A 25547-nucleotide genomic window follows, 5' to 3' on the forward strand; every position below is an offset into this window, starting at 1 on the left:
TGCTCCAAATATGGATTTCTTTAGTATTTTGTTAAATTATGATATACTACTTTTTATAAAAATAATTTATTGTCCATTTTTATTTGTATTATTTTAAGACAATTATGATAATGGCAATAGGAAAAATGCAACTTTTATAACCTCCTGAGATGATTACTTGATATTTTTTTGGATATCAGGTTTTCATTCTATTTTTCGTCTCAATTATATGCAATTGCATATTTTGTTTTTTGAGTGGCATGCATGGAGCATGTTAAAATTACAGTAAAACAAGACAGATGCTTTCTGATTGCTTCATCGTTGTTTGTAGTTTCCTCTTTCTGGGAGGCATCTTAGCCTGAGTCTTAAGCACTGGGTGACTGTTTTTCTGGGTAAGGTCTCAGGAGAAAAGAAACTATGTGCTCAAAGTTTGAGGTTTGGGGAAAGAAGGGGTGCATTGAGCTATCCAGAAGGTAACAGCAGAAGCCATTACCACAGAGGCCATGACTTCATGGGCTTGATGGGGTGGAGAAGGCAGGAGTTGTCCTTTAGTGAGGGCCACCCAGCTCCCTGTTGCAGGAGGATGTTGTCCTGATAACCTACAGCCTGGCTAGGAAAGAGCCGGGGGATCAAACATCCTGACCTTGTTCTTCCCACCTGTGAAGTCCTGCCCTTACCTCCCATTGGTCAGGCTCATCAGGATTCCAGGAGACAGGAGCAGAACTGGGGGAAAAGCCAGGGATCAGTACTAAGCGGGCACGCAGCAAGGCTAGGGTGCAGGACTAAGGGGCAAGTGCAGGATGGGATATCCCAGTACATTCCTCCACTTGTGCCTGTTAGAATTTATTTTATCCTTTGTCCCGGAGAAAATCATTTATCCCCTATACAAGAGTCACACAGTATTCTGTCAGCAAATGTGTGATTTGGGATTATGTTGATTCTGTTACATTTGAACTCTAAAATATCAGTTATTCCAATTGTCTTTGTTCATTTTCTGATGCTATAACAAAATATCTGAGACCAAGTAATTTATAAAGAATAAAGATTTATTTGGTTCACAGTTCTAGAGACTGGGGAGTCCAAGAGCATGGCACTAGCCTATCTTGCTGCATCATAACACAACTAGGCATCACATGGCAAGACAGAGCAAGTGTGCTAGCTCAGGAACTGAATTTATTATTCCATCTTATAAGGCCACTCTTGGCACCATGAGGGACCTATCCTTGTGACTTTACCTAATCCTCATTATCTTCCAAAGCCCCCCTTCCAGATACCATCAACATATGAATTTGGGTCTTAAAGTTTCCAACACATGAACTTTCGGAGGATGCATTCAAACCATAGTACCACTGCTGTTCATCTATGGCAATGGGGGAATAAAGAAGGCAGGGGAGAAGCAATATATATACTATGAACCATGGTTTCTTTTTCTGGTATTTGCATTTAGTGCTATAAAATTCTCTCTCAGTTCTGTTTCAGTTCCTATATTTTGATACATTGTATTTTCATTAACTTTTTGTTGTATGCATTTTAAAGTTCACTTTGAGACTTCTTCATTGACCCATGGATTATAAATTGTGTTTCCATGTACTTACAGATTTTTCTTTTTTAAAAAATTGTTTTCTACTGTTTTGTTTTTCAAAATTACTTTTGGCTTTATTCCATTTTCATTAAAGAACATACTTGATAATGATTTCAATTTCTTTTTTCTTTCTCTTCTTTTTGGTAGCAGGAATTGAACCCAGGGTTGATTAAACACTCAGCTACATCCCCAGCCTTCTTTTTCTATTTTTATTGGAAACAGGATCTCACTGAGTTGCTTAGGACCTTGCTAAATTGCTGAGTCTGGGTTTAAACTCACAGTCCCCCTGCCTCAGCCTCCAGAGCTTCTGGGATTAAAGCATGTGCCTCCATGCCTGGCTATGATTTCAATTTTTTTACATTTGTTGAGGTTTGTGTTATGACTCAGAATATGGTCCATCTTAGTAAATCTTTCATGAGAACTTGGAAAAAAGTGCATTCTCTTGTTGGGTGGAAAGTTTTACCTATGCAAGTTAAATTCTGTTCAGTATTGGTTAGTTCTTCTGTAACTTCAATAATTTTCTATCTAGTTCTTCTCTTATTTACTGAGATGGAGTTGTTGAAGTTTCCAATTATAATCATGAATTTGTTTATATTTTCTTTCATCTCTGCCAGTTTTTAACCCTTCATGTATTTTGTTGCTCTATGGTTTGGTGCATACACCTTTAGGATTGTTATATCTTCCTGGCAAATTGACCTGTTTATCATTATTATGACCTGTTTATAATTATCTTCTTTGTCTCTAATAATTTTCTTTGCTTTGAGTCAATTTCATTGATATTAATAGTTACTCCTGTTTCATTTTTTTTGCATGTGTGTTTTGTTTTTTTTCTATCATTTTACTTTCAAACTACCTAAGTCTTTGAACTCAAAGTGAGTTTCTTGTGAACACCATGTAGTTGGGTTATTTTTTTTCAAACTACTCTGTCAATCTCTGTATTTTGATTGATATACTTAGATAATTTAAGATAGTTATTGATATGTTAATGTTTAAACCTTCCATTTTAATTATGTATTTTATAATAGTTTCTTTGTTTTCGAGTACCTTTGTTTCTCTTCCTGATGTTCCAGATGCTAGTTGAAGATTTTTCTTTTAGGATTATATTCTGATTTATTTATAGTATTTTTGAGTGTATCTCTTTGTATAGATTTTTGAGTGCTGGCTCAAAGTATAGACTTTAGGTATGTGACTTATTAGAGCTCATTTAGCACTTTGAGTGAAGTATGGAAATTTCTCTTCCATTGAGATCTACTCTTAAGTATCAGATGGTATTATCATTTTTCTTTCAATCATGAAATACAGTTTGATACACTCATGAGAAAAGGAATGGCCACATGAATTCTATTGATCTGTCCTCAAGCTCACGGATTCTGTCCTCTGGTATCTCTACTGTTGAATGCAAACCAAGAAGTCGTTTTTGGTTTTTTGTTTTGTATTCTCTAGATATACAGCATCCATCTTTTTAGATGACCTCACATCTCATTCATCCCAGTGGTGGTATCTGTTGATCGTCCTTTCCCATCCAAGTTGTGATTTCTTGGTTTCTGATTTGACAGGTGATTTTTCTTATTGTATCCTGGCTATTTTTTTCCTATTATTTGAGGCTATTCTGAGTCAGAATATTTCAATATTTCATTTCATCAGACGGTCACCCTATTTAAATCTAGCATACAGGTTATGGACTACTTCTGTGGTCTGTGGTTCAAATGATGGTTTGATTTTCAGAGACCTTTCGGTGATGTGTCGGTTTGTTTGATTCATCAAAGGCTACTTGAGAGGCAGAAGGGATTTCTTCAGACGAGATTTCACGGGTGCCTCCATATGTAGAAGGCAGTCTTAGGTCTGCCTGAGGAAAGAGATTTGGATGGCTGGTTGTTGGTTGTAACAGAATCCTCCTTGCTAAGGGGTCCTCAAAACCCTTCCTGAGCCACACACTCTGGCAAGATACACCCATAAGTGCTTCAGATCTGCCCTTGACAGGACTTGACAGAGTCAGGGTGCCTCAAACTGGGCGTCAAAGAAGTCTAAGACTCCAAATATGTGTTGTGGTTGGATTCTCTTCCATTTCTGTTCCCTGGCCAGGCATCCCTCCGGGAGAGGAGTACTCCTTGCCGTCTTGTTGTCAGCTCCTGCTGACCTTCCTTGTTGGGAAGGCAGGCACCCCACCGGGTGCTGTTCCACCCGGGGGAGGTACAAGCCATCCTAGCTGCCTTTGCTTGCTCAGTTGCAGGCTGGTTGGGAAATTCTGTTTTGGGGGATGAAAGAAATCCCGCATTTGTACTCTTCACCCTGTCCTGGGGTTCAAACCAATATGGTCTCCTCTTGCCCCTTTCAGAGTTCTTCTTCAGCTGCACTCTGCCTCTTACTGCTTCCAGAGTTGATAGTTGTGCTTGGCAGGGAGATGAGGAGAGAAAAGGATCTGTGCAGTTGGATCTGGATTAGAGCTCCCCTGAAATTGTCCGTGAGCTTGTTTTTCCTCTCTGTCATTTTTTTATAGTTTATTTGTTATAAAGAGGATCACTGGATGTAATTTAAAAATATTCATGATTGATTGATTGATTATTATTGTTTTTAAATACACGACAACAGTGGAATGTATTACAATCCTTCTTACATATATAGAGCACAATTTTTCCTATTTCTTTATATAAAGTATGTTCACATCAATTTATGCCATTATACATGTACTTTTTTTGCATTACAATTCTTAATATACATGTATACCACCATTTTTCATATCTCTGTTTGTATATAAGGTATGTTGACACCCAATTCAAATATTCATACGTGTACTTTGTATAATGATGACCATTACATTCCACCATCCTTACTAATCCCCTTCCCCCTCTCCCTTTCCCTCCCACCCCTCTTCCCTATCTAAAATTAATCTAATCCTCCCATGCTCTCCCTCCCCACCCGACTATGAGTCACCCCCCACCCCCCTTATATCAGAGAAAACATTCGGCATTTGTTTTTTTGGGATTGGCTGACTTCACTTAACATTATCTTCTCCAATGCCATCCATTTACCTGCAAATGCCATGATTTTATTCTTTTTTAATGCTGAATAATATTCCATTGTATATAAATGTCACATTTTTTTATCCATTCATTCACTGAAGGACATCTAGGTTGGCTCCACAGTTTAGCTATTGTGAAAATATTAATTCTTATGCTTTATATACTGTATTCCTTTGCTATTTCTTCTTCCTATTGACTTATGTAGGATACTGTTAAGATTTCTTTGCATTTCATTATCTTGAAGTTATAAACAACACTTGTATCTCTTAGTTCTTCGCTTCAAAACTGACATAAACATTTTTAAACCAATCTTTAACCAGAAGTCCTAAAAATAAGACAAGCATCACCAGTTGTCTTAAGGTTCTGCTGGAGATTAAGTAGATTTATTGGCTTTTCAGCAGGCTTTTGGTTTGAGAACCCCGAGTGAGACACTGCTTCCTTTTTTGCCCTGCGATATTGAGAAGTTAGCCCTCAAGTGCCACTTCAATCTTTTGGGGAACAATTTTGAACAGCATACGTCCTTCTGTTCTGCCACAAGCACCATTCATTTTCTTAGCATCTTTGGCAAGAGCAAATAGCATTTGGTGTTTTTGACAGTGGCATATTGTCCTTGTTCCACTTGGGACAAAATCCAGAGCCTCAACTATGATTATAAGCCATGAATGAATGCACTGGCTGCAGCTTCTACCTACTCCTGTTTCCTACCACATGTCCCCTGGCTCACGGGCCCCCAGACACAGTGGCCTCCTTGCTCAGTGCATTTGTACTTGTCACTTCTACCTGGGATGCTCTTCCCCAGCATGCTGGCAGCTGTCCACACACTTCCAAGTGTCTGCTCAAATGTCCACAGTCAGGGAGGCCTGCCCTGGACCTGTAGAAGGACATCTGTTATCTCTCGCTAGCTCATTATTGGCTTTCTTTTTCTTCCTACAGATTAATGTTTATTCTGCATCATAACAATGCTGTAGTACAGGTGTGTGTGTGTGTGTGTGTGCGCGTGTGCATATATATGCAAGTATCTAAATTGTGTCTGTTTTGTTTCCCTTCACCAGAATATAAACTTGAAGAAATTAGCAAACATGTCTCTCTTGTCACTGTTCAATCCCCAGTACTCCTAACCATGCCTGCCACGTAGTGAACACCCAATAAATATTTGCCAAACAAATAATGGGATGAATGAGACTGAGCAGTGTGGGATGCAGGATTGCTAGGATTACATATTTATAAAATGTGTATGTTTATAAAGCAAACTGTGTGTCCAGAGGTAGAGCCGTCATTCATAATAATTTTCACAGGTTCTATGTAGAGTGGGTCTCAGGTGGATTCATGGAAGAAGGCTTCTTGTGAGGATATTTTTTTGTCAGAATCTTGAACCGAGAATAAAGAGAAAAAATAATTTTGCTATCTCTTGGCAGTGCTAGAAAGCTTTGGAAATTTCTGGTTCTCTAAGTGTTGGATTCTGTGCGCAGGCAGATCCATGCTTTCTGTTCATTGCCTCCCTTGTGTGTCTGGGAAGTTTGGAAAGGTTTCCTCTGGGTCTGGATTTATTTGTGTGTCTGTCAGTAGGACATCTTTGGCTGTGCCCAGGCTCTGTCATTGAAAGCAATAATAAGTGCTAATAATAGGAAGGATAAAGGCTCTAATTTGAGGTTTGCATGTAATAATTTCATGTTAATACTTCATAACTCATGCCAAATTCCAAGCCAGTCTCTGCTGCAGCCTTCCAACTTCTCCTTGGCTATCTATTATTTTCTTGCATATAATTTAGTTTTTGGTAAAGTTACTGTTACTCACAAACTCTAGGGATTGTAACATAAAAGTCCGAGAGCTTTTTATGTCATCAACTGCCTTGAGAGAGGATAAGATCAACCAAGAAATTACATAATGTGAGTGAGTAAAAGAATGTTCATTCATTTTAAAGGTTGTCCACAAGAGGCAGACAGCAACCACCAATAGGTTCAGTCTACAAGTTCAAAATACAAGTGCTCATTCGTCTTGCTTTTGGGGGGAAAAAGACAAATAGAGAGAAACCACCTTTGATAGTTTGCATATCACCTGCCTCCAAAGGTCCACGTGTTGGGGGCTCAGCCTTCCACTTGGCACTACTGAGAGGTGGTGGGACCTGAGCGAGATGGGGACTAGTGGGAGGGAGTTAGGCCATTGGGGGAATCCCCTTGAGAGGGATTGTGGGACCCTGGTCTCTCCGTGTTTCTCCTTGGTGTCTTGGCCATGACGGGAAAGACTTTCCTCTGTCATATGCGCACAGCCATTGGTCCTGCTTTACCTTAGGCCCACAGGCGAAGGGGTAAACTGAACATGGACTGAAACCTCTGAAACTGTTGAAACAGACTGAATTTGGGAACCCTTCCCCGCAACTGGGAACGACTTCTTTCTGTTGAGAAAGGAAGTTAAAAGACTATCATCCTCCAGACTCAGAGGTGCCCAAGAAGCTGGGGAGTGGAGCCGGCCCCCTGCTGCCTGTGGGGCCAGGCTAGCTGGATCTGCATATGCACACTTTCTGCCTTTTGTTTCACTTCACTGCTCCATCTCCACTGCATCTTTTTACTTTATAAAGCTCTTTAGAGATATTGAAGATGGAACTTTTGAACCAATTAAATTTCTTTTATCTTCCTTCAAAGCTCTCTTTGAATGAAACCTATTTCCTACCAATTCTCAGGAGCAGCCAGTGTTGGAGCCTGGCTTCTTTTTCTGGGTAGTATCAGAATTACTCCATAACACTGTGACCCATAACAAAACTTCTTGTTTTATAAGTTGATTATCTTAGGCATTTTGTTATAGTAACAGAATACTGAGTAATATACCACATCCATAAAAATAAACAAATAAAAACACAGAAACGAAACAAAGAAAAACATCTATTTTTAGGGGAAAAAAACAATATTAATCAGTTTTAATTTATCTTCATGTTTTTCTTTCATGGAATATAAAAATAGATAAGATTTGTTTTTAAATTATAGATGACTCTAAGTGAATACCTGATTCCAGTGTGAAGGAGCAACATAATAAGAGGTTTATTTTTAGAAATTGAGAGTGGTCACCTAGCTTTTCTGTCAGGCACATGAGCATAAGGGACATTTAACTGTTGCTTTCTCTGTTATCTGGGTCTCTGAGAGACTCAGTGAGTCCCTAGTGAGTCAACTGGGAAGGCATTTGCATAATCCTGGGGAAAATAAAAACATGGGCACGTTGATTTTTAAATGTTTGCATCAAAGATGACTTACAATGAGCTCTTTATTAATTTTGATAGTCTGTTTCTAACCTTGCTGTGACATTCTCCAAAAATAGTGGTGTAATTCAAATTTACTTAAAATAATTCCAATTATAATGTATTCAAAGTGTTTATGAAAAATAGCTGAATGGATCAGCTGTTAAACATGTAACAACTCCCCATATATTTTAAAGATTTTTTTTTTAAAAATGAGATTTTGTTGTTGTTTTTGCTCAGGTCAGATTTTGATGGAGATAATTTTCAAATAAGATAGGACATCATGAGAGGAAAAATCAATAACAAGATGTTGATTTCAGAGGATCTGATAAAAGGAACTCCAAATAACTTATGATTTCTCCTTCACTTCTTGAATCAGCATACTTGTGCCTGTATACTAATACACCTGATGGTCTTGAAGAGTTTTAACAGTTCACTTTCAACTTCTGTCAGCAGTCAGACTGACTGGTGTCATTTTCCAGAGATGCTATGAGAGTCATGTTGACCTCTATCATCCTGCAGAGAGGTCCCCAGTGCCCTTATCCAGCTCCCTGTGTGATGGTGAAGGGCGTAGAAATTCACTGGAGAGGATTTACTACAGGTACATCAATTGTATTTATCTCTAAATCTAGAAATTGGCTGCAGAAGAAGAGTATTTTAACCAGATTTCAGAATAAAAAAGAATTATTTCTGCTATGGAGATAAAAACCTAGTGGGTCCATTCTTCCCTCTGATTACAACTGAAACTCTAGACACAATAGAAAATAGCTACACATGGACTTTGAAAAATAAAATCAGGTGGATTGTAGAAGAAATTGAAACCCGGAGAAGAGATCCTCTTGGGGTGATTGTCCTGTTTTATTCTCTCCTGGATCTGCCCCTGAGCAGACCTTCACCGTGTACTGGTACAGTGGCGTAGGTGGTCAGCACTCCAAAGCAACACCATCTTCCCAACCAGAGGAACCAGGGAAAGTAGCACCTGTGGGCTGGAAAGCTTGGGGGAATCCCTGAAGAGAGCGCCAGAGAATTGCCTGCATTCTGTGTATGAATTTGCACAGATTCGAAGTCTAATTTTTAAACACTGCTTGTGTGGGACATGTGTACACCAGTTCTGAAATAGGCCTGGAGGACTGACTGAAGCTAGACTTGTCACAGATTTCTGAGTAACTTGAGGATGGTGTATGTGCTAAACAGGCGTAAACCAAGATGGCAGGGCTGCGAGAATACAGCTAAACTTTGAACTATCTTCAAGAATCTCTTGCAGACTTCTGAAATATGACTGTGTGGGTATCACAGAAGTATCACAGAAGATTTGAATTTGAACTGAATCAAAGCTTTTTGGACGTAGCAAAAGCTAGCATAGAAGGATGCTTTTAGATGAAATACAATAGAAAATAAGAAAGACCTAAAATCAGCTGCCTAATGTCCTACTTTAAGAAGATGGAATTAAAAAACAAGCTAAGTAAAACTAAAATAAAAAGAACAATGAATAAAAAAAGAATTAGAATCAACAAAGTAGGAAAAAACCAATATATAACAAACAAACAAACAAAAATCTACCTGGAAAGCATTTCTTCCCTCCCTCCCTCCCTTCCTTCCTTCCTTCCTTCCTTCCTTCCTTGGATTGAACTCAGAGCCCAGCACATGCTAGGTAAGCACTAAACCACTGAGCTATATCCCTAGCCTAGGAAACTGATTCTTTGAAAGAAATAAGAGAACACATACCATGAATTTTATCAAGAAAAATGGGGTTATCAACCCAGATCCTATAGACATTAAAGGAATAATAAGAATTTTATTAATAGATTCATACCAACAAATTTAAAAACCTACATGAAATGGAACACTTTCTTGAAAAATGAAATTTGCCCAAATTAACTCAAGTTGCAATAGAGAATCTGAATAGGACTATGAAAATTAAAAAAACAAACAAACAAACAAAAAAACCCAGAATTAATACTTTAAAATATTTCCACAAGGAAAAGTCCAGGCACAAATGGCTCCAATGTTGATTTCGCTCAAACATTCAGTAATAATACAAATCCCATAAAACTCAGGAAATAATAGAAAGGGAACACTTCCCTACTCATTTTATAAGTCATTTGTATTTCCCTGGACAAAGTCATTATGTGAAAAAAAAAACGTAAGTGCTTGGGCTGAGGCTCAGTGGTAGAGCACTCACTTAGCAAGTGTGAGGCACTGGGTGTGATCTCCAGCACTACATAAATAATCAAAATAAAGGTTTTGTGTCCATCTATAACTTAAAAATGTTAAAAAAAAAAAAAAAAAGAAAACTCAGACCAATACCCCTCATGGACATAAAATTCAAAATTCCTTTACAAGATATTCATCGAAACCAAGAAAGGCTTATTCTAGGAATAAAATGTTGATTTACTTTTCAAAATAAAATTTTCATACTAACAAAATACAGGAAAAAATGATCATTTCAGTAGATGGAGAGAAAGCATTTGACAGTATTCAAATTCATGATAAAAATTTTCAGTGAACTATGAGCCCTTAAATTGATGAAAGACATTTTTGAAAATCATAGAGCTAACTTCATACTTACTGTGAGAACCTTAATAGTTTTTTTTTTTTTTTTTTTTTTTCTGAGACTGGGATGTCTACTTTCAACATTTCCATTCAGTGTTCAATTTAAAGAGGGCATAGTTATTGTAATACAGCAATACAAAGAAATAAAGGGCAGAAAGGTGGAAATGGAAGAAGTTAAACTCCTCCTATTTGCAGACTGTATGATTGTAAATGTAAAAAATCCCAGGTAATCTACAAGAAACTCAGCACTACCGAAACTAATATATAAACTTAGAAATCAGAAAGTATAAGATTAGTGTCCAAAAATCAATATATTCTCATATGCTAGCAGCACATCAATTGGAAAATACTTAAACAGTTGTATTTATAGTGATACCCAAAGCATTAAAAACCTAGGAATAAATGTAACAAAATCCATATTTCAAAAAATGTGTTGTGAAATTTCTGAAAAAAAAATTTTAAAAAGATGTGAATCAATGGAGTTACATATTTTGTCCATAGATCAGACTCAATATTTTGTTTGGTAGCAATTCTTCCCATATTGACTTATAGATTCTAATGCAATCCAAATCAAAATTGCAGAGGCTTTTCTGCAGAGAATAACAAGCTAATTACACAATTTACATAGAAATTCAAAGGACTGAGAATAACAAAAACAATTTTTCAAAAGAAGAATAACATTGGAACACTCACCTAATTTCATTAATTACTATAAAACTATAGTAATGAAGACAAGTGTGGCTCTGGCAGAAGATAGATAAATGGAGCAAAATAATGCAGAAATGGATCCTGAATACATGATACACTTTGATTTTAATAAAAGTGCCAAAGTGTCTCATTTGGAAAAGAAATATTTTTTCAATAAATGGTGTTTAATCAACTGGATAGGTGCATAAAAACAACAAAAAATGCTAGAATTCAGTTTTCATTTTTGTATTTTTATTCCTTTACCTGTTTGTTACTGAAGTTCCATGTTTTGTTTTATCATGTCCTCTTTCTCTCGGTCTCTCTCTTTCTCTATCCCTCTCTGGTTGGTTTGGCAGTCTTGTTTTCTGCTAGCCATTTTCTCCTGGCTATATATATATCTCCTGTTAGTCTCACAAAACTCTGAATTGTGCGATTGTTTTCCATTTTGTTATATTCTGTTCTTAACAATTATTACTTTTTTGTCTTTTCTTTTTTAGGTTCAATTTGTTGTTCTTAACTTCTGAAGAGAGATGCTTAGCTATCTGATTTTCATGCTTTATATTTTTCAGTATGCATGTTTAAAATTATAAATTTCCTTTTAGCATAACTTTAGCCCTATCTTTCAAGTTTTCATATGCATTTTGATTATATTTGCATTTTATTCATTCAAATTATTTTTAATTTCCATTGTGATCTCTTGAGTTATTTTTTCTTAATTAGCTAGTTTTCCAAAAATAATTGTGAATTTGTCTACTTGTAGTTCTATTTATTTGTCCTTGACATACTTCGAGGCTGTTATTAGGCACATATAAATTTAGAACTGTTCACTCTTTAGGAAGAATGAGGAGTTAAATATTTTCATTTATTAAAATTTACATGGGACTTATTTTTTCTTCTGCATCCTTATTTTTTAGGTCTTTGGAAAATTGTATGTGTTTGTCATATAGAGATGACAGACTTCATCCTTAACTCATAAGGGCCAATGTTGATTATATTTGCATTTTATTCATTCAAATTATTTTAAATTTCCATTGTGATTTCTTGAGTTATTTTTTTCTTAATTAGCCAGTTGCTTGATTGCTACTTTTATACTCTTGCCCTTAGTTTCTTTTTTTTTATTAAAAAAATTTAAAACCAGACAAGAATATACAGTTTACTTTTTTTTTTGTGGTATTAGGGCCTCAGGCAAGCTAGGCAAGTGATTTACTACTGAGCTACATCCCCAGCCCTAGCCCTCAGTTTCTTTAAACAACATGATTATTCTATGTCCTGAGTCTATGAATTCTCATTCTTGCAGTTTTGAGGTCTAAGTCTGTTTTGGTGTTTCTACTCTCATTCATGTTGCTTGTCTTATGTCCTTGGTGAACTTAAGACTGTATCTTACTACTTGATCTTAATCTGTAGGAGTCCTGAAGGCTTACATTTGATGCTTTCTTCCAGAAACTGCTTGTATCTGCTTCTGCTGGATGCCAGGGCATAATTCTAGTCTGTTTCAAAGATTTCAGCTCAATGTGAGAATTCTTGTTTTAGTTTACAACCTCATTGTTGCTCACACCTTCTCTGAGTTCCAGGAGATTCCATTCCTCCTTGCCATCCAAATTGTTCAGCTCCTGGACAGCTGCAAACAACGTTTTCTTGGGGAGAGAGCTTATGTGGAAAATCCTTATGTTTTCTTGCTGATCCAGCAATGTGCTAGAAATTTGTTTGGCTGCAGAAGAAACCTAGATCTCCTAGTCCATCATTTTGAAAGGGTAACAATGATGTATGGTATTGACTTACTTCTGTGGGACAAAGATGTCATATCATTGCTGGGTCAGCACAGAAGAATAAATGAGGTGTCATAGTGTGATTTATATTACATAATTATCTTTTCACTTCTATATATCAATTGATGGAGACAAGTGATATGTATAATCCTCAAGTATACATAAACTTTAATTTGAAGTATAAAATATATATTATTTATCTTTAAGCTTGATAGAAGGTACTACATACTTTTTTCATTGGCACTTTGTAAAAGAATACATAGTACTTGTATTTTCCTCATGTTTTGACTTTTTAAAAAATTAAGAGGTCAAATAACTGAGTTATTAAGTGAAATGTTCAAGCATTTTGAATATATTATTTTTATCTTTTATGCACATCATAGACCATGATATTTGGCATGAATTTGTGATATTAAACATATAAACATATAATGTCTACACGCACATATCCAGATGTGCACATCATACTGTGGGGTGTGTGTATACACATATAACCATCTCTATTTGGTGAATTTGAATCTGGGTCACACCTTTGATTTTCCTTCAGTTGATGGTATATTACAAAATAAAAGGAATTATTTTTTTTAATTAAAATTTTTGTTTAGTAAAATCTAGATGATGATAAGTTGGTGGTTCTTATTGGTTGATTTTATCTCCCAAGGGACATTTTTGGTTGTTACACTGGTAATGGCAGAGGTGATCCTGTCATCTAGTATGCAGAGGCCAGAAATGGTGCTCAACATCTTATAATGGGAAGGTCAGCCCCACAGCAAAGATTGACCCGGCTTCCAATGTTGGCGGTGTCGAAAATGAGAAACTTCTGGCTGAGACCAAGGTGGCAGCCATAGCAGACTGGCTCCCCAGACACTTCCATTTTCTTTCTTCTAATCTTCTTTCTTACCTTTCCGTGAATATAATTTTCTGCATTAGTCTGGTATTGCAAAAACAGTTACATGCTTCAGTTAAATGGACCTTCCCTTTTATGTTTTCTTTTTCAACATTTAACTGTGCTGTTTAACTTTAAAAAAAAATTGAAAATGCAACTTTCTTAAAAAACCTTCTCTATGGAGTGGCATTTCATTATGTACAATCCAACCGTGCCCTTACACACAGATCTTAAAATTTAAAAATCGCCTTCTATCCAAATTTAAATTTCATGTGGACATTAACCCAAATCAGAGAGGAATTCCTGTCTCTGCTTTTGTGTTTTATTTTTCCTCTGTGAATCATCAGTATGCATATATGATAGTAAATTATTTATAGATGGTGTATTTGAGTTTGATCTTTTATAAGAAATGAGAATCTGGCCCTACCTTATGCTCCCTTTATTTTAATTTGAAAGACATTTTTAAAAACTCTGTGTGTCTTCTCACTTTTTTAAAATTTATTTTTATTTATTTTATTTTTAAATTATTTATTTGTTTTAATTAGTTATACATGACAGTAGAATGCATTTATGTACTTTGACATATCATACATAGATGAGATATGATTTCTCATTTTTATGAGTATACATGTTGTAGAATCATATTGGTCAAGCAACACATATTCATAAAGTAATAATGTCTGTTTCATTCTACTATCTTTTCTATGCCCACATCCCCTCTCCTCTCCTCCCTTCAATTCCCTCTACCTAATCTAAGGTAACGCTATTCTTCCGTAGTGCCCCCTGCCTTATTGTGAATTAGCATCCACATATTAGAGAAAACATTCAATCTTTAGTTTTGGGGGGATTGGCTTACTTCACTTAGCATGATATTCTCCAACTCCATCCATTTACTGGCAAATGCCATAATTTCTCTCTTCTTTAAAACTGAGTAATATTCCATTGAGTATATATGCCACATTTTCTTTATCCATTCATCTATTGAAGGATACCTAGATTGGTTCCAGGGTTTAGGTATTATAAATTGAGCTGCTATAAACATTGATGTGGCTGTATTACTGTAGTATGCTGGTTTTAAGTCCTTTGGGTGTAAACCAAGGAGTGAGATAGCTGGGTCAAATGGCGGTTCTATTCCAAGTTTTCTGAGGAATCTCCATACTGCTTTCCAGAGTGATTGCATCAATTTGCATTCCCACCAGCAATGTATGAGTGTACCTTTTCCCTCACATCCTCACCAACATTTATTGTTGCCTGTATTCTTGATGATTGCCATTCTGACAGGAGTGAGATGAAATCTTAGAGTAGTTTTAATTTGCATTTTTCTAATTGCTAAAGACATTGCACACTTTTTCTTATATTTGTTGATCAATTGTATTTCTTCTTCTGTGAAGTGTCTGTTCAGTTCCTTAGTCCAGTTATTCATTGGGTTATTTGTGGGTTTTTTTTGATATAAAGTTTTTTGAATTCTTTATATATCCTAGAGATTAATGCTTTATTGGAGGTGCATGTGGTAAAGATTTTCTCCACAGTCTGTAGGCTCTCTCCTCACATTATTGCTTGTTTCTTTTATTGAGAAGAAGCTTTCTAATTTGAATCCATCCCATTTATTGATTCTTGATTTTATTTCTTGTGCTGTAGGAGTCTTCTTAAGGAAGTCAGATCCTAGGCTTACATTGTGAAGTTTAGGGTCTATGTTTTTTCTTCTGTTAGTCTCTGTTCTAGGGCCCAAATCTTTGACACATATCGAGTTAAGTTTTGTGCATGGTGAGAGAGAGAGTTTTAATTTCATTTTGCTACATATGGATTTCCAGTTTTGCCAGCACCATTTGTTGAATAGGCTATCTTTTCTCTAGTGAATGGTTTTGGCACCTTTTTCTAGTATGATATAACCATATTTATGTGGATTTCTCTCTGTTTCCTCTATTCTGTACCATTGGTCTACAAGTCTATTTTGATGCCAACACTATGCCATTTTTGTTACTATAGCTCTGTATAGATTATAGTTTAAGATCTGGTCTTATGATGCTTCCTGCTTTCCTTTTCTTGCTAAGGATTGCTTTAGCTATTCTGGATCTCTTATTTTTCCAAATAAATTTCATGATTGCTTTTTCTATTTCTATGGAGAGTATAATTGGTATTTTAATAGGAATTGCATTAAATCTGTATAATGCTTTTGGTAGTTTGCCATTTTTGACAATATTAATTCTGCCTATCCAGGAGTATGGGAGATTTTTCCATCTTCTGAGGTTTTCTTCAATTTCTTTCTTTATTGTTCTGTAGTTTTCATTGTAGATGTCTTTCACCCCTTTTGTTAGATTGATTCCCAGGTATTTGTTTTTATTTTTTTGAGGTTATTGTGAATGGGGTAGTTTTCCTAATTTCTCTTGCAGTTGATTCATCGATAATGTATAAGAATGTGTTTGATTTATGGGTATTGATTTTATATTCTGCTACTTTGCTGAATTCATTTATTATTTCTAAAAGTTTTCTGGTGGAACTTTTTGGATCTTCTAGATATAGAATCATGTCTTTTCACTCTTAAACTGATTCTCACCACACATTCTTTCTTCTAGGCATTGGCTCATCTCCATTTAATAGAATATGTCGGAGAACAGACTGCTTTGCTAATAAAGGTACATTAAATGCTGCAGTAGAATGTGCTCCGATCCCTGTTCTTTGATTTTGTAAAAAGAAAAAAAAAAATCTGGTAAGAATAGGTCACATTAATTATGTAAAAAGCACAGCAGGGAAACTATTTTATCCTGGGTAGCCTAGAGATGAAGGGAGAATTTTTTTTTTCCCCAAAGAATATATAATTACAGATGCCTGCTATTTTGCTTTTAGTCTTTAGTTAAAACCTGTCGAGAAGGAGAGCAGTGAACAGTCAGTGGATGCTGCAGAGGTCTCCGTCCCAGGTCCCTGCTGGTGAGACCAGTGTGTGGAACCATCAAATGTGGATGAGGAGGGGACTTCACTCTGCCCATTCCTCCCACGGGGTTAGTGGGCTGGGAATTGCTCTCCTTAGTTACTTTTAGAAACCAGCTGAGATTCCTGTGCAGTTGTGGCCCTGGTTTGCACTCCTGGGTTTGTTTTTGCCACATGTTAAGAAGAAGGATTAATAATCCTTTGGTCTTTTCTGAGTCTCACTGTCAAAAGATCAGATCCTAAGTGTGTGATTTCACAGTGCAGCTGTTGATATACAGCACTGTTATTATCTGCTCCTTCCAGATGGTTCCAGAGGATAGGCGCCTTGCAGCTGCCATCGTCCTAGTAGTATGGGTCTCGGCCTTGGCGTCATCTTTGATTGACAACATTCCGTTCACTGCTACAATGGTGAGTTGTACATTTCTGTGGGCTTGAGGACTGCCTTCTGCCTGTGCACACTCTGGATTTGCCCTTCTTTCCCAAGAAGGCAGAGAACAAAACCAGCCCTTTCCCACAATCATGGTCAAGATTATAAAATGTGGGAAGAGCCAGGGCAGCTGGGCAGGGAGCACTGAGAGCCCAGATGGCAGGCTGGGAATCAAAGGTCTGCAACCAGGGTGGACAGTATACCATGATGATGGGCTATATTGGGGTTAACCCACCCAAGATCTGCTGCCCCTCTCACAAGACTCTTTTTTTTTTTTTTAAGAAAAATTTGAGACACCAAGACAATCTCATCTAGATTTCCTATGAACATAGAAGCTATTCTAATCAGCCGTGTGACTTTCGGTGCTTGTCTTCGGCAGGAGTTTTAAGTTTCTTTGTGGTCCTGACCCCCATCCAAGACCAGAAGTACCCACCACAAGCCTCTTATAGGGCGGATGATCCCTACTCCTAGGGTAGTTCTGTGTCATTGTTTCTGATTTCTGGTGTGACAAAGCAGGATCAGAGGTTGCATACAAGAACTGGGGTCCTGTCACCAAAACCTCAGGGCACAGGGACACAAGCCTGGTGAACATTCCTCATGGCAGGATACTAGATGGGGGAGTCCTCTCTGGTGTTCTTGTGACTGGGCCCCCTCTGTTCCCTATGAACAGTTCATGTCAGTGGGCTCCCAAGATGCTTTACCAGCCTGTGCATATTGGGAACAGTGAGACCCTAAGGTGAGAGCAGGGAGTCTGGCAGTGTGAGGAGGGGGTGGGCTAGGCTTACAGTGGCTTCTCCAACCAGGACCCACCTTGGGTGGACTTGGTAATCTGCATCACTCTCAGTCTGGGATTCACAGTTTCTGTCTAGAGATCTGGCTACTGTTCTCCTTCTAAGGCTAGAGGTCAGTAATGCTGAACTAACTCTGTGGCTATTGTGATTTCTTCACGAATTGCCAAGGGAGAGATATCACATAGCTACAGTCACATGTCCCAGTTCCAGGAGAAAAAGCAAAGTGCAGAACAATGTTTAGAGTAATTGCTTTCTGTGTAAGAAGGGGGAGAGAATACGAACACACACACACACACACACACACACCCCATTGAAGGGTAAACAAAGCCAACTTTTTAAAATGCTGACTTGAACTCCTAATTTAAAAGTCAGAAGTTGGCAGATTCAACAACAAACAAACCCCTAAAACAAAAACAACGAGACCCAACTGTACACTCTTTAGGAGAAACACTTTAAATATAAAGACAAGTTGAAAGGATATAAAAATAACAGGCAAAACAAACTTTAAGAGTAATGCTTGAGATCAAGAAGGGCATGGTGTTCCAACAAAAGGGTCAGTTCACTAAGAAAACATAGCAATGCTAACTATGCATGCACTTCATTACATAGTTCCTAGGCACCAAATCAAAAATCAGCAGAACTGATTTTCAGCACAGTTATCTTTAGGGGATAGATCTCTCATTTGTCACTTTCATAGAGTGCCTGGAGTTGGAAGCTGTCTTTCCTGAGCCTACTATTTTGAAATCTTAAGCCTTCCCATGCTGTCAATAATAACGAGTGCACTTTCTGCTTTTAATTACCCCATAATATCCAAGTACCATGGCCACTGCATAAAACAAATGCCTTGCCTTCAACCTGTGCCTTATCCAAATGAACCACAGGTAAAAGGTTTAAAAATTTCAATGCCATTGTCATCACACCCATACTTCTTGTCACTAATAATCAGGTCCTCAATCTTCAACTGGTGAGTAGTCAGCTCCAAAATTCTGTTCAAACCATCTGCTTTCTAGGGCCAAAGATATTATCAACTGTCTTAGTCTTGAGCTTTCCAGACAGACAAGGCTGAGGCAATCCCAAGGAACTGCAGTGTGAGGAGTTGAAGAGTTAGCCAGGGAAGAGGGAGGGTGAACTGGGGAAGTTATTTGCAGCTGATCTCTCTGGGCAGATTGGTACTATTTGCTTTTCAGCATAGTTTGTCTAGGAGAGGAGAAGAGACTTGATCAACTGTCTCATGTTTCCATCGGTCAGAGCTTCGTCTTGGGGTTTTACTTTTGGGGACATCTACTGGGGACCTGTGTTGTGTCCCACCTCAGCATCAGCAGGTAAGCCTTCTGCACATGAAGGAAGAATCACATAGTATGGAGGAAAAGTGCCCAAAGTGTGCATGTGCTGATGATCAGAGCCCATGGGAAGAACTGCCTCAGAACGGTGCCTGGGTGGAGTCTGATTCAGAATATCTATAAAACTCAAGCCAATGTACTTAGATGTGAAATGCTGAGTGTTGTCTCCCTGAAGTATGGAAGAAGACAAAACTGTCTGTGGGCAGCATTTCTATCAACCATGTCCCAGAGGTCAGTGGCAGTGCAGTGAACCCAGAGAAGAAATAAGAACTACAAGGACTAGAGAGGAAGAAATAAAACCGTTGCTCTTTACAGAGAATATGAATCTGTATACTTAGCTCAAAGGAATCTATCAATTGAGAATTAAAATTATTCGTTCCTTTATCAGGGACTCTGGAGTTAAAAGTCAGTTAAGAATCAGCTGCATATTTTTATCAGGAACAATAAACTAATAGAAAATGAAATTTCCATGTGGATGTGTAACCGATGTGATTCTGCAATCTGTATTTGGGGTAAAAATGGGAGTTCATAACCCACTTGAATCTAATGTATGAAATATGATATGTCAAGAGCTTTGTAATGTTTTGAACAACCAATAAAAAAAGAAAATGAAATTTTTGAAATAAGTGTAATTTATAACAATATCAGAAAGGAAAAAGAATAAAAAAAAAAAAAGAGGGTCCCAGTTTTGGCTCAGTGGGCTCCAACTCTTTTGACACTATTGAGGCTTCTCTTAAATGAGTCTTTAACCCAGAGACAAGATCAGCTTATGCAATTATCCTGTTTCCAGATAAAGCAAAGTGCTCTAGCCATGCAAGGCTGGGTGGTGTGATCACAGAATCCAGGTTTTGTCAGTCTGTGTTAATCAGATTTTGGAATTGTGACAAAATACCCAAGAAAAATCAGCTTAAAAGGAAAGAAATAGAAGTCAAATTATCTCTGTTTGCTGATAACATGATCTATACTTAGAAGACTCGAAAAACTCCACCTGAAGACTGAAGAAGAGCTGCTAAACAAATTCAGCAAAGTAGCAAGATACAAGATAAAGATACAAAAATCAATAGCTTTCTTATACTCCAGTAATGAATCCACTGAGAAAGAAATCAGGAAAATAATTCCATTCACAATAGTCCCCAAACAGTTGGAATTAAATCTAACTAAAAAAGTGAAAGAACTCTGTAGTGAAAAATTGTAGAATACTGAAGAAATAAATTGAAGAAGACCTCAGAAGACGGAGAGATCTAGAATGTTCCTGGATTGGCAGAATTCATATTGTAAAAATGTTCTTATTACCTAAAGTGAGCTACGTATTCAATTCAATCCCCATCAAAATATGAATGACATTTTCACAGATGTAAAAGAAAAAAATCCTAACATTACATGGATCCAGTCATGGTGGTGCACACCTGTAATCCCAGCTACTCAGAAGGTTGAGGCAGGAGGATTGCAAGTTTGAGGTCAGCCTTGGCAACTTAGTGAGACATTGTCTCACAATTAAAAAAGCAAAACCCAGAAAACAGGGCCACTGGGTTAAATTTCCAATACCACTCTTCCTCACACTTCCAAATTCATTGGAAGAATGAAAGACCTAGAGTAGCCAAAGCAATACTGAGCAAGAAAAGTGAGACTGGAGGCATCACGATATTGGATCTCAAACCATCTGGGTAACAAAAGGTTATAGAAGTATGATAACAAAACTACCATGGTATTGGCATGGCATAAAAACAGTCATGAAGACCGAAAGAGTAGAATAAAAGACACAGAGAAAAATCCATATTGATACAGTCATTAAATCCTTGACAAAGCTACCAAAATAATACACTGGAGAAAAGATAGCCTTTTAAATAAATGGTACTAGGGAAACTGGATACCCATATGTAGAAGAATAAAACTGTATCTTTATCTCTCACCATTATGGTTGGAATATGAGGTCTTCCCCTCAAAGCTCCTGTGTTCATGTAGCAGGTGAAATGACTGGATTAGGAGAGTTGTAGCCTAATCTGTGGATTAACCCATCTGATAAGTTAATAATTTGAATGGACTAACTGGATGGTAACTATAGGCACATAGGGTGTGACTGAAAAGAGTGGGTCACTGGGGGTGTGCCTTTGGGGTTTATATTTTGTCCCTGGTACCTCACACTCTCTCTGCACCTGGCTGCCATGAGGTGACAGCATTCTTCCTCCCTGCCCTTCTGTTATGATGCTCTGCTTCATCTCAGACCCAGAGCAATGGACGTGGCTGATTGTGACTGAAACTTTGAAATTATGAGCTCAAAATAAACTTTTTCTCCTCTAAGTTGTTCTGATCAGGTGTTTTGATCCCAGCAATGAAAATCACTTTCACTACGCACAAAAATTAACTCAAAGTGGATCAAATACCTAGGAATTAGACCAGAAATACTACAACTGCTTGAAGAAAACATAGGGTCAACACTCCAACATATTGATTCAGGGACTCCCAATCTCAAGATATAAAATGAAGAATCAATCAATGAAATGGCACTAAATTAAAAACAAAAACAAAAAACTTCTACACAGCAAAGATGTAAGAGTGTAAAAAGGGCCCACAGAATGGGAGAAAATCTTTGCCAATTACTCTTCCACCAGGGGATTAATATCCAGAATACATAAATAACTCAAAAAACTAAAACCCCAAACACAAATATTCATATTAATATATGTGATGGAGTTTTACTCAGCCATGTAAAAGAATAAAATTAAGACATTTACTAGTGAGTGGATGGAACTTGAGAGAGTATCATGCTAAGTGAAATACTGCAGACTCAGAAAGTCAAAGACTGATTATTTTCACTATTTGTGAAAGCAAGAGAGATTTATAAAAAGTAGGACAAGGAGAGAATAAAATAAAAATAAAAAGAATAGTAGAGAAAGGGGATAGAAGGGTGGGGCAGAGAGGTGGGTAGGAGAGCAACTACAGAATGAAATTGATCAACTTATGCTATATGCATATATGAACACTTCACAATGGATTTCACTTTTATGTATATTTATAATGTACCGATTAAAAAATAAAGATAAAACCAGTAAAGTATAGGAAGGGGATCAGCAGAGGGAGAAGGGAGGGAAAGAGGAAGTACTGGGGTCTGAGAATGAGCAAACTGTATTAATTTTAGGGAATCAGAGGCTAGTACAACAAAAATGGAAGTCCATCCTTATCTGCAGGGGGTATATTCCAAGATTCTCAGGGGATCCCAGAAACTGCAGATAATACCCAGCCCTATATATACTATGTTCTTTTGTATATGTACCTATGATAACATTAATGTATAAGTTAGGTACAGTAAGAGGTTAATAACAATAACTAAAAATAAAATAGGACAATTATAGCAATGTACTCAATGAAAGTATTTGCAAAACGTACAAGCTGTTTATTTTTGGAAGTTTCCATTTAATATTTTTAGATCATGATTGACCTGGAATAACTGAAATTGTAGAAAGTGAAACCAAGGATAAGGGGGCACTTCTGTATTCAAATATCTACCTCCAAAATGGAATTTGAACTTTTTATCTTGCTTGTCTCAGGTTTTCTCATTTTTTTTTTTTAAAGTAAATGGCCATGCAGTGGACTTGGGTGTGCAGATATCTCTTGGAGGTCCTGATTTCAATTTTGTGTGGCTAAAAGACACGGTCTATAGAATTTGACACTCAGAACTTGCCTAAAACACACTTTGACCTAGCATGGGGTCAGCTTTGCTCTAGCCACATGCATTAAAATGCTGCATATCAATTTATGCATATTGTTGCTGCTTCAGACACTCGATATTTGGTTTCCCTCCACACTGACACATGTAAACCCAAACCTCCCCTTAGTCTCTTCCACAAAATGCCACCAAATCAATGGATATAATCCAAATTTATGAGGGTAGATCTCTTGGGAATGGGGAGATAGAAACAATCCTCCTCACTGAGGGGAGACAGAGAATGTCATGTTTATCTATAATGAATTTTATTTCTTAAAAGTAAAATAAATAGAAAGTTCTAAGGCAAAGCAGATAAGATATTCAAATTTCAAGTGTATGTGAGCAGAGTTTTATAATACAAGCAGTTGTTGTGTAATTATATCTTGTCTAGGTTTTTCCATTGCTTTTGTAATCAATCTTTCTGATGAAGCAGATCATTTTATAAACTGATCATTTTTGCATTGTATGCTTCATGATCATATTAGACACTGAAGTTCATTACCAATGTAACTTCTCAGTCACTGGTTTCTATTACATTGTGTAAGGTCTTCATCTCTGCCCAGAGCCTCTGCCCACTTTATCTTTTTCCAATCTTTTATTTTCAGTCTTTTTTGAAAAATGATTTTTTAAATAATCTTATTTTCAGCTGCATTTTTTAAAGCAGTATGCAAATAGATTTTTAGAATTTCAAGCAGATAATCTTAGCAGGTAATGATTTTATCCCTAATCTTTTAGTGGGGAGTCATTTTATTTTTAATGTACATAGCAGTATCTGCATTTTAATCTGTAACCAAACACTAAGGCTTCACCCCTTGGTGAGTACAAAGTCAATAAACACACTAGAAAATAAAAGAGCAAAGAAAGGTTTAGTACTTGTCCAAGTAAGGAGAGCCCTAGGGAAACAAAGCAAGAGTGTCTCTCTCAGTAAAGAAGGCAAGGGGACATTATTAGGGAAACTTATACATATTCATATTGGAAAAACTCATCCTCCCAGATTGAGGCGGGCATATTCCTGAGCATGCTCAGTTTGATATTTTGCTTCTCCTTACATCACAGTTTCAAAAATGGCCACTGGGAATGCCTCCTGGGCAGAGAACTTAGCATTATAATGAAACTTTGCTAGTTCACTCTAGGTCACCTAGAAGGGTGATTTAGGAGAACTCAGGGATTTTGACTGGTTCCTTGTAGTTTTCCCTGGAGGACTTTATTTGAAGCAAAAGAACAACTTGAAGGGATGGCAGTAGTCATTGGAAAGGACAGCAGCCTCCTCCCTTGCAAGCACAGATGCTTGTCTCTAAAAATTCCTGCATAGCTGCAGCTAACAAATAAACAAAAACTCTTTTAGTTAGTTTAAGAATAAAAGGAATTTTTCTAGGGATGGTACACAGTTCTTGGAATTTCTGAGAATATCTCAAGGACATGATGGGAGTGGGGGAGTGGGGCTGACTCAGGAAGCCTCTGGATCCTTCTGCCTTGAGAGTGTGGGCTTACTCTCACCAATGAATGTAGAACCTCTGTCACCTTGCCCTGATGTGTCTTGTCATACCCCCTCCTTCAAATTCTCAAAACCAGCCTCTTGAGCAGGTGTTCCTGATTGGAGGAGCCCATATTCCAAGCTGCAAGGGAAGCAGGGAACATGAGTTTTCCATTTCTGCCCGGGAAGTTCTTCAAACCTAGGAGAGGCTTCATATTTTTCATCTATGCTTACTTCAATGCTTTCTCCTCAATGTAGAGCCTCAGTTTCCTCTGGGGTCCCATAGTACTCTGCACATAGCCACGAAGTTATTCACTAAGATTATTGTCAAGAGATTCTGCAACTCTCTGGGAACTCTATCAATTCATGTCTCTATGGTCATTCACTAGCACCATGCCTAGCATAAAGAAGATATTTAGAAAGTGTTTGCAAATGGATTTAAAAATGAATTTACTAAAGTAACTAAAGTAGGTTAATTTTTCTAAAGTAACTCTTTGCTCCTCCCCACCCCTCTCTGTTAAGGTCTATAAACAAGTCAGATTGGCACCTGTTGTTTTGCGCCTGGCCAAATGTCAGAGGGAGTGGTTTGTGAAGTAACAAAAGCGAGCCATTAAGTGTGGGGATTCCTTATTGGTTGACTGCTGTATCTATTTTATGCTAATTAGATAAGCTGTGTAAAATGTATAAATACCTCGGTCATCCTACAATAAACGGCTCCTATTCCTGCTGCATCAACATACACAAGTCATTCGTCACCCCCCGGATATTTTGCCCAGCCAGCCGGGCTGTGGCACCTCTCCACCAGCCTAACATCCTCTGGCCACTCTCTTATTGAGGTAGTTGTCACCCTGTCGCTTCCCTGCGTCTCTCAGAGTCACAGACACCACCTCTGCCTGTCCTTCCTGCCAGGCCTCCTGATCATTGACATGGAACTACTTTCTTTACCATGCTGCTAAGATCTCTTGTGCCTTGGTTTATGTGGTTCTTTGCTACTGGTCACAGCTCTCCCTCTCAACTCTTTCCTTCCCTTGCCTGGAGTCAGTCTCACTACGTATAGCCCTCTATGTTCCCCCAGTGGGAGGTGGTCCCTGTTCCAGATCCACCTTCCCCATGGAAGCCACTGGGTAGGACAATCACCCAGGTGCAGCTGGGTGCGTGCATCTACTCATCAGCTGCGGGGTGCACTGG

General features: G+C 37.6%; 1 protein-coding gene across 1 annotated transcript in view; it reads left to right on the top strand.

The window, feature by feature from the left end:
* Oca2 (OCA2 melanosomal transmembrane protein) overlaps positions 1 to 25547 on the top strand; it is a 320901-nt gene that overhangs the window by 188415 nt on the left and 106939 nt on the right. Inside the window, exons 19-20 of the mRNA XM_076849417.2 lie at positions 16273 to 16332; positions 16928 to 17032. Coding sequence (XP_076705532.2) covers positions 16273 to 16332; positions 16928 to 17032 — 165 coding nt within the window. The remainder of the gene's footprint in view (positions 1 to 16272; positions 16333 to 16927; positions 17033 to 25547) is intronic.

The sequence above is a fragment of the Callospermophilus lateralis genome, chromosome 3, assembly GCF_048772815.1.
Source record: "Callospermophilus lateralis isolate mCalLat2 chromosome 3, mCalLat2.hap1, whole genome shotgun sequence".
Lineage (NCBI taxonomy): Eukaryota > Metazoa > Chordata > Mammalia > Rodentia > Sciuridae > Callospermophilus > Callospermophilus lateralis.